Source organism: Callionymus lyra, chromosome 11 (assembly GCF_982586985.1).
Source record: "Callionymus lyra chromosome 11, fCalLyr1.hap1.1, whole genome shotgun sequence".
Taxonomy (NCBI): Eukaryota; Metazoa; Chordata; class Actinopteri; order Syngnathiformes; family Callionymidae; genus Callionymus; species Callionymus lyra.
The window spans coordinates 5,546,034-5,556,803 of record NC_141828.1 but is presented as its reverse complement, the minus strand read 5'-3'; the positions used below and the strand labels follow the sequence as shown (position 1 = coordinate 5,556,803).

Below are 10,770 nucleotides of genomic sequence, written 5' to 3'. Positions count from 1 at the left end.
ACTCTTACTTCCTCCAGCTTTAACAAAGACACTGTTTATTTAAGAGGCAAATTAACAGACAATTTAATGCTGTTAATTTTAATGTTTGGTGTTTGCTTCGGTTTCCAATAAACCATCAGAGATCGATTTTCTTGTAAAGTAAAGTAAAGTAAAGTTTTAAAACGAGTAATACTTGCTTTCTTATTGGAAAACAATTCTATAAACTGTAGTCGTTATAAATTAAATTAAACTAACGCTTAAAATATATGTTAACCTCGGAGTCACAAAATAAAATGGATTTATTGCTTGAAGTGAAACATATTTTTAACATTAAAAATATTTATCAAGCGTGATTTTTATAATATAAACAAATAAATCATAATAATGAATGTAATGAAAGTGATTTTCATCTTCAAACACGTGAGTCACAGACAATAAACCCTGAACGCCGGACGTGACGCTCAGGCTCATGTCAGGACGAGGATCTTGATTGACATGTCAAAGAACCTTTTATGTAACCGCTCTTGTTTTTAAAATAATCCAAATGTTTTTGTTTCCTGTCCTGGAGGATGTTCCACATGTGGATTCTTCTCATCCTCGCCCACGTTAAATAAACCCACGAGTCCATATTTGGCGCGTGACGCTCCGGGACCCCCGGGACCCCCCGGAGATCCCCGTCATATCCTCGCAGGACCTCAGAGTGACTGGCAGGTGTCAGAGATCCAAGTGTCTCTGACTCGAGGAGGTCCTGGAGGAGAAGTTGTGGATGAAGGTCTTTGGATGGAGACGTCAATGAATTTGTGTAGTTTTGTGATTATTAATGTTATTAACGTGTGTTTTTTTTCATGCTTCAGGTGTCGCGGGATTCCGGACCAGAACCGAGCCTCCGCCGTCGAGGTCCACCGGGTCCAGATCTCTGCGCTGAAGACCCTCCAGACTCGGGTTCCATGGCGCACGGTCAGCCGGACATCAGCCACATGTACGCGCCTCCTCACGCGCACCCGCACGCGCACCCGGCGCCCTCCTACTCCTGCGGCGGGGACGTGTACCAGGACCCGGCGGCGGGGGGGTACCTGAGCGCGTCCACCTGCTCCTACCACCCGGCCCCGGCCTACAGCTCCGCGCCCAAGACCCCCATGGACGCCGCGCTCCTCACCATCATGCCGGACTACGGCGGGTTCTACCAGCAGGCGTGCCAGAGGGACCTCCAGACTTTCCCGGAGAGGAAATCCCTGTCGTACCCTCTGGACCCGCTGAGGGTCCCCCCTCCACTGACGCCCCTCAACACCATCAGGAACTTCACCCTGGGGGCCCCCGCGCCCGCCTCTGACGGGCCCATGTCCGCGGCTTTCCACCCGCACCACCAGAACCTCCCGCTGAGACCCATCCTGAGACCCAGGAAGTACCCGAGCCGGCCCAGCAAGACCCCGGTGCACCAGAGACCCTACCCGTGTCCCGCCGAGAGCTGCGACCGCAGGTTCTCCAGGTCGGACGAGCTGAGCCGGCACCTGCGCATCCACACGGGCCACAAGCCCTTCCAGTGCCGGATCTGCATGAGGAACTTCAGCCGCAGCGACCACCTGACGACCCACATCCGGACCCACACCGGAGAGAAGCCCTTCTCCTGCGACCAGTGCGGCAGGAAGTTCGCGCGCAGCGACGAGAGGAGGCGCCACATGAAGATCCACCAGCGGCAGAAGGACAAGCGGACCTCCTCGTCCTGAACCAGGTCCTGGTCCAGGAGGTCCTCGTATTTAAACCTGACTCTCGGCTCCGGTCTGTGTCTTACTTTCATTTTTCTATGAATGTATTTTTAACATGTTTGCCTTTAAATGGAAGAAAACTTCAGTATTATATTGATGACGTCACAGCAGCAGAAATATTAAATAGCATTATTTTTATTTTATAGTTTCAACTAAATAAGCACAAAGATAAATATCTCATGGAAAACACACCGATTGCTATTTTTGTTTCCAACCAGTTCCAAGTTCCAGTAACTCTCCAGCGCCATCTAGTGTTTCTCTGAGGGTAATTCTTGTTTTTAATGATAAATACATCGCAATATTAAATAGTTATTTAAACGTTTTAACTGAGCTTGAAATGTTGTTTTACTTTTAAGCATTTAATTTTTTATATTATTTTTTATATTTAATAAAACAATATTGAATTCAATATTTATTATATATATAAAAATTATAATTTTAATTTTTTGAATAATTAAATAAAATAAAATGTGAATATCTTCAAAATGAACGGGACTGATCGTCTGGAGACACAATTAAACATTTGATATTGAATTTAAAAGACTAAAAATTAAAAAATGTTGAATTGAGAAAATGTATATTTTAATTATGAAATAAGTATAATTAATTAAGATATTAAAGTATTTCAGTAAAAAGTTCACTAATTTTGACAATATTTTTTTTTTAAACGAGAAAAAAACAAATGTAAACCTTTTAATATTAAACATGATTTAATTCCATTATTTAAAAAAATGATTAAATGCTTAAAAACAACAACCTTTCAATACAATTTCAAAAAATGTATATTTTTAAATACATATATTATTCTGATGGCACTGATATACTTCCATAACTACCTTGAGGTACGAAAACTGCCCCAAAATACTTTTTAGTCACCTTGTACTTGAACAGACAGAAATAAAGTAAAAATAATAATTTAAATCAGTTTAAAGACGAACATAGATTAAACTAAAAATATATGCCAGGGATCATTCAAGGGTCAGGCATCATGTATCGAGCAAAGATATAATGATTGAACAAACTTTAAAATCTCGTTTGGTTAAAAAATGTCTTTCAGAACAAACACATTATTGGGAATTAAATATGTATTTAGGGAGATTCTATTTCAACCTTCAAAATGGAAACCTAGCCTTTGCTGGAATCTTGGCTCGACTCATAATGCCTTTTCAAACCCTGTGACTACAGTATATTTGATCTAAATTAAATTGATATTTTCAATCATATTCACGACATTTTAAAAGTTTTAATTTTGTTTAAAAGCGACAGCATTTGTACACTTAACTCAACTTGAAGAATCTCTCTCGGTACATATTTAATAATCATGGTTTCTTGGCTCAATAGGTCACGACTGTCGTTTCAGGATGAATTTTAAAAGCGTTTTTTATTTTTATTTGTATTCACAATCAGAAGTAAATACATTATATTTTTCTTTCTTCTCATGTTCAAAAGTAGAACTTGAAATACTGGCAAACAAGGTTTCATTTTTCATATTATTTCTGCTGCTGAAGTTCATCCTTAAGTATAGAAAACTGTTTCAAATCAACACCAGCCTCACGACACACGTCGTTGTAGATTCAGGTCGATGATGCAACGGTTTGACCTTCGACCCCGAGGCCTTAAACACTCAGAGTCTGAATAAAAGTCAACAAACGTACATGATTCTCAAAGAAAGAAGCTGCTTCAGGTTCTACGTCACAATATTTGTTCTCAGGGATTCTGGAGACGGAAATCAAGTTGTTTTTATTAATATATTTTTGAATGTTTATACATTTTTGTAGTCCGAGATATTTAGCCGGAATATTTGACTACAAACATGGAAGCTTGTCTTTATTTTTGAATGAATTACAATTGTTTGATGAATCTTCAGCAGAGATGAAACCACGACACGTCTAGACGTACCTTTACCTGGACACCTGAGCATCCAAAACAATCAATGGATCCGCTCCAAGTCTCTCACAGATGCATGAGCTCCTCACACTGATGTTTACACGGATACACGTTCAAACAGAGTATTTTTCTTCAGTAAAACTTTTTAAAAATACTTTTTTTTTATTAAACACAAGCACACGAGGTTGTGATGATTTAGACAAAAACAAACCTCTGTGTTTAGAGTCAAATTTGAAAAATGAGTTTTGGTTGAATGTCAGGATGAAGTCAGGTACGAAAAATTGACGAAATCAATTTACTTTTGTTTTAATCTTGATGTTTGGTATTGTTTTGGACCGACTATGTGTCTTAAATGTTTGTTTAAACTGGAGAGAAAACTGAAATGGCTTGTATTAAATTGTTGTTTCCCATCATTCAAGCGTGTTCTCCAGAAATAATGTTCTTTAAGATGATCAGGAAGCAAATAAATAAATTGATTTTTAGCAAATATAATCTATTTTTTAATGTTTTTACATGTTTTAGTTACAGGCAACAAAAGGACACGCATGCTAAGGTAGTTCTTGCCTTTATTATCGCTGGTTAAGTTCATCTCAGCCTCGACAGGATGAACGACTAACATGTCAGGAAGCGAAGGGTTAACCCTGGCTGTCACTCACACCTCTTGATTGACAGCAATCAAAATATTCACATTTCCACGGGGCCTCTGTGCAAACATCACATTCCAAAACACTTTGAGTGATTTTGCTTGTTGTTGAAATAAAACAATGTTTAATCTTTTAAACTCCATAAACCTCGAGTTTACCTCACTCTCATCAAAACTCCCATGATGCCTCGCTCTGGGGAATACAAGTAGAACATGAAATCCTAGACTTGTTCCTCTGGTACCTGGGGGTCCAAACATTGAGAACTGATTCAATCTGTCTTTACAAACGAGAATGACACCCGGGGTGTCCGGTGAAACCCAGTCCGGGTCGAACCGGTTCCACTCAGATCAGGGTCAAACCGGGTCATGACATGAACACGTGACGAGCTGCCGTTAACAATCCAACACTGGGTCAATAATCCGGTTCAAAGAGTTCCGAGGCAGACTTTGGGCCCGGGGTAGGGTTCGGAACCGCACCAGAAGCCCGAGGGCTGCGGGATCTCCACCAGCGAGACCTCCTGGTTCCTCCCCTGACCCGGGCCCACCAGGCGGTAATAGTGACAGTCCCGGCCGTCGTCCGGCTCGTACGGCGGCGCCAGGATGTCCATGAACGCCGTGGGTCCGTCCACCGCGTCGATCTGGTGCAGGTTGTCGCGGTCCGGGAACAGGACGCAGGTCCCGCTCTCCTCCGTGTACTCCCCGGTGGAGCGGAGCACGGAGCGCCGGGGGGCGGAGGCGGGCTGAGCGCCGGGCTGAGCGCCGGGCTGAGGCGGGCGCTCCAGCGGGTCGAAGCAGCTGATCCTCGCGGTCCCGTACAGCACCTTGAGCAGCCCGTACATGCCCGGGTGGTCGTGCAGCGGGATGGACGCGCCGCTCTTCAGCAGGAACACGCCCATGCTGAAGTGGTCGCTCTCGCAGATGTGCATGTAGGTGACCGGCGGGGCCGCGGCTCGCTCCCGAGGAGCGCCGTCGGCGGCTCTGCGCGGCACCAGCCGCAGGTCGGACGCGCGCACCTCCGTCACGAGGCTCCGCAGCTCGCTGTGGTTCTCGCTGAACGACGACGGCGGCGGGCTCCTGAAGGTGAGCAGGGCTTGGCGCGCGATCCGGTGCACGATGGAGGTCATGATGTCGCCGTCGCGTGGCAGCATCCCGACCGAGGAAGCTCGAGCCCGGCGTCTGAACAAGACGCGAGCCCCCCCCCCCCCCGGAACTGGAGCTCTTGAGCTAGCGACCAAGATCGCCTCTGATAGAGAGGCCTCACCCTGACCTTTCTCTAGCACAGCTCAAACGCTCTTTTCAGGGAAGGGATTTTTATTATTGATAATAACTAAAAAAACGGCTATAGCGGGTTAATATTATTTAAAAATATACAACCGTCTGCAAAACCTAAATAGTTTTGAATTTAGAGTTTAAAAATTTACCTGCGGGGGACGTGATTTGATTTTCGTTCAGAGTAAGACCTCTGTCATTATATCCATATATCCTTCAAACTTAAAAGTGACAGTTTACCCACAATTCTTACGTCACTTTCTACTCTATGGTTGGTTATAAACACACTTTTAAAAACACTTTTACAGACTGGCTTTTGTGTGACGTCACCTGACGTGTTGTGTTCTTTATCTTTAGACTTAGATTGTTTCATCTTGTTCTTTCTCTTTGTTCTTATTTTATTTTGATTATTTTTTATGAAAAATTGCTGTATTTATGTGGATAATTTGGAAAAAAAAACTATTTCCCGAAGGAGACCTCCTGAGGGATCAATAAAGTTATACCTTACCTTACCTTTTAACCCTTTAATGTAAGTAAGTCATTTTTATTTATACAGCGCTTTTCCAAACCAGGGTCACAAAGCGCTTAAACAATCAGAACAATATTCAATAAAGTATATACTTTAAAGGTCAAGATAAAACTGATACTCTCCTTTATTTCCAGTGTTTTATCATTTTATTTAGTAAGATTTTCCTTGAGTGGATTGTTTGTTGTTTTATCTTGTTTTATTAATGTGTTGTTTCACTGTATTTTGTTGTTTTCAACTGTAGTTGTTGGCTTTTATGTAAAAAATGCTATATAAATACAAGTATTTTTATTATATTAAAATTATTATTATTATTATTATTTTTAAAGTAATCCGTGTTACAGGCAGACATGTATATCCACGGTCTACTTCATGCAAATACTTAACAATAATACAAAAAAAAACTACATTTATTTAGTAACATTAACAACATTAGACACATCTGGCAGTGTACACAAAGTATCATAATCACTGAGGTACTTTAGAAATCAAAGTCTTAAAGGCGTCGATGACAAAAGTGCATTATGGGACATGTAGTAACCCGGGGCTATGACCGGCGTCTCCCTTTACTATTGTATCACCTACTAACTTATCTCAACAAAATTAGCTTCGTTTCATTCGTTTTTGAAACAACATGTCATTAAATTAGACATTAGATTCAGCTTTAAAGTGAAAAATGAAACATAAGTTAGTTTGCAACATCCAACAAACTATTCCGAGGTCATTGTTGATACGACACAGAGCTACTAGCTGAGCCAACGTACCCTTAAAGTAGAAAACATAATGTCTTTTCATTCCACTGACGTGATTTGTGATTCCTCCACACGTTCACAGCGATGCTACCGAACAATGACACCATGTCTATACGACTTGCTTCACACTCCTGCTGCGACGAGCCACATGTCACGGCGTTTGAAACCCAAACAGTGTTCCTTCCACCTCCTCATCTTTTCTCAGCCTCTCGCTGCGAAGAAACAACAACACCCTCCTCCTCGCCATGTGGCAGCCGCTCTCGCTGGGAACCCGAGACGCTCGCCAGTCATCAGAGCCACATTGTTGTCGATGGACTCTCGTGGAGCAGGGTCCGGGTCAGACACGCATTACTGGATCAATATTCAAAAACACTATCGAGATTTACTTATCTTTACGGCTTTTTCACAGTTATTTCATGGTCTTATTCAATAAAGTGTGCCTAGAATAAAATAATTCGATTTAATATTTTTCTTATTCACATTTAACATGCAAATATTCAGTGTTTGTTCATTTTTGTGTTGCCATAAAACTCTGCACCGCAGCTCAAGAAACAATGAAATCACGTGAGATCCCGGCAGTGACTGAGGACGAGAGGATACAGTGACTGTAGCAGCTTTTAAAGCTGATGTTTGGACATTTAGTTTGAAAACAAATGAAAGCAGTTACGATCAAGTCAAGAGTCATGTGGGTCAAGTACTCGCAGGGTTCGAATTTCATTGTGGCAACCACATACATTGCTCCTCTACTATATATATATATATATACACATATATATATACACATATATATATATATATATATATATACACATACATATATATATACACATACATATATATACATATATACACATACATATATACATATACATATATACATATACATATATATATATATATATATATATATAACCCGAGTGCATTATTTAAACATGTTATTGCATTATTTCAAATAAATGACTTTCTTGCTGTTTTCAATAGGTGTTAACAAGAGCATGATATATATATATATATATATATATATACTGTATATATACACATACATACACATTTGATTTGGTTTCCCTACTTCCAAAGAAACGTTTCCCTTGTTGCCCTAAAATTTATGCTCTTGTTTAAGGCAACACTTGCCTTGACCTTAAAATGTTTAAATTCGAAGCCTGTACTCGTAGTACAGCAGCAGTATTCCCCTGCGACACGTATGATATCATTAGACAACAGCTCGTGCAGAAGAATCGTTTCCATACAGAAGCCAATCTGTGGAAGCGCCGTCTGGTTCTGATCCAAGTTAAACACACGCAAAGAAATACGATGTTGTGACAGGCTGTCGTGTAAACACACACATTTATGGACGAACGACTGTACACAACATTCTTCCTGTGTCAGTCAGCGTGACAACAAATGGTGTGTTTTTGTGATGACACAACAAAGTGTCAAGTCATGACCTACAAAGGGGTTGTTTTGATAAAGTGCAGTATTTGATGTACACTATCCAACATGCAGGTGCGAGCGGGATCCAGTCAACTTCTAGATCAGGTATCTCAGCCGTGTGGTTCCCCACAGTCGTCCTGAAGGCTTGATATAAACCAGACATGGGCCGGGGTCCGCTGGGAAGGGACAGGAAACTCAACCAGGACGTGAAATGATCCGACATGTGGACTCCAAAGAAGCAAAAACAGTTTTCAGGAAATTTTCAAGAGATCGTAAAAGTTTTCCTCTCGTGGTTTATGTTTTGTTTATATCCTTGATGTCACGCCAGGGTTTATAGTTCTCCACTACGATCTTACAAGAGACGACCATGAACATGTACACAACAACACAAGCCAGGAAGTTCAACCATCTGGTGTCATTGAGCTTCTTATTGTGAAGCGAGTCTTTTTCACAGGAAAAATGATGATATGTGGGATGAACGTGAGGAATGTCGTGTTGAATCTTTCTCTCTCAGATGCAGTTAGTTCCTCATCATGACCATGTTTTCAACTTACTACTTTATAAAGTTCTTCCCCATCTAAAATCTTAGCAAACAAGAGGTTACAAGAGTGGAGTCCATAATGATGTAATAATCCTAATCCGTAATCAAGGCCTGTTTATTGTATATTTATTAACGAGGGAGTTGGAGGTGGAGACTCCCGGGATTGATGATGCGCAGTGACAGACCAATCACAGTAGAGTGTGGTTATGGTCAACAAGATTTTATCTCCAGAACAACAAAGTGTTTTCAGTGGGCGGGGCTTAAGATCATTTTCTAATGTTAGTATTTCAACAAAAAGAGAATTTTGTACAAACAAACACACTGATGATACAATAGAGTCACACAGCACAACAACACACACACACTGATGATACAATAGAGTCACACATCACAACAACACACACACACTGATGATACAATAGAGTCACACATCACAACAACACACACACACTGATGATACAATAGAGTCACACATCAAAACAACACACACACACTGATGATACAATATAGTCACACATCACAACAACACACACACGGATGATACAATAGTCACACAGCACAACAACACACACACACTGATGATACAATAGAGTCACACATCACAACAACAGACACACACACTAATGACACAATAGAGTCACACATCACAACAACACACACACTGATGACACAATAGTCACACAGCACAACAACACACACACTGATGATACAATAGAGTCACACAGCACAACATCACACACACTGATGACACAATAGAGTCACACATCACAACAACACACACACACACACACTGATGATACAATAGTCACACAGCACAACAACACACACACACTGATGATACAATAGAGTCACACATCACAACAACACACACACTGATGATACAATAGAGTCACACAGCACATCAACACAAACACACTGATGATACAATAGTCACACATCACAACACACACACACACACACACACACACTAATGACAAAATAGAGTCACACATCACAACAACACACACACACACACACACACACTAATGACACAATAGAGTCACACATCACAACAACACACACACACACACACTAATGACACAATAGAGTCACACATCACAACAACACACATGCGCATATACACATTAGTTGAAATAAAAAACTAGTAAAATAGTAAGGTAAATGTACTTGTAGTATACCAACACTACCAGTGTACTAGAATACACTCATACCCTATACACTCGTACCCCATAAGGTATATTTAAAGTAATACCCCAATACACTGTTCTCTAGTCTACCAATATCACTAGGTAATGGTAGATACATATAGTGTTTGTTTTTTTAGATGTATAAACATCTTCTGTCAGAAATGGAATTTTAATCCTCCTTATCTTGTGTGAATTACTCTCGTGTTAAACCCCAACACCATAAATGTCAGAGAAGAACTGTAGAAATATCATGTGGACGGTAAAGACACTTGTGTTCTTCTCGGCTGCTGACGGATTCACATTCAAAGTTTGTGTTAAAAACAAAGAGGCCTTCATTGTGTTATCACGCTCCTTTTGGAGTGACGGAGGAAATCATGGTGAGGGCAGTATATCCTCAGTCACCTCTGGTTTGCTATGGTGCGATACAGACGGACAGAGAGATCGCAGTGGACCATGATGTTTGCGCACAACATGGTGATTTGTTGGTGCAGGGGGAGAAGCCGGAGGAAAAAGAAATGAAGAAATACAGGTGGCAGTGGGAGCAGCAGCAGAAAGAAAAACAACAACAATAATAGAATAACAGTTGATAGTGATAGTTCACCCACAATTCTAACTTCACTCACTTTCTACTCACTCTCAAGTCGACTAATGTTGCGTTATACCCACTTTAGTTTTTTAATACAATGTGGGCAATACAATAAATGTTTAGGTTTAAGTGTAAGACAACTGAGCTCCAGGTATTACATTAAAATTAACAAACATTTTTGTCTACAACTCTAAAAGGAACAGATA

General features: G+C 40.9%; 1 protein-coding gene and 1 pseudogene across 1 annotated transcript; one reads left to right on the top strand and one right to left on the bottom strand.

Annotated features, from left to right (window-relative positions):
* The first annotated feature begins 926 nt into the window (after positions 1-926).
* On the top strand, positions 927-1,703 carry LOC148069020 (early growth response protein 2b pseudogene; annotated as a pseudogene).
* A 2,475-nt stretch (positions 1,704-4,178) lies between these two features.
* Positions 4,179-5,459, bottom strand: adob (2-aminoethanethiol dioxygenase b). Its single transcript, XM_087803027.1, has one exon. The coding sequence runs from the start codon at positions 5,418-5,420 to the stop codon at positions 4,698-4,700; it is 723 nt and encodes a 240-aa protein (XP_087659153.1). The 5' UTR covers positions 5,421-5,459; the 3' UTR covers positions 4,179-4,697.
* Between the last annotated feature and the right edge of the window lie 5,311 nt (positions 5,460-10,770).

Excerpts from the sequence above, each read along its gene's own strand:
- adob (XM_087803027.1), bottom strand. The coding sequence starts at position 5,420 with ATGCTGCCACGCGACGGCGACATCATGACCTCCATCGTGCACCGGATC.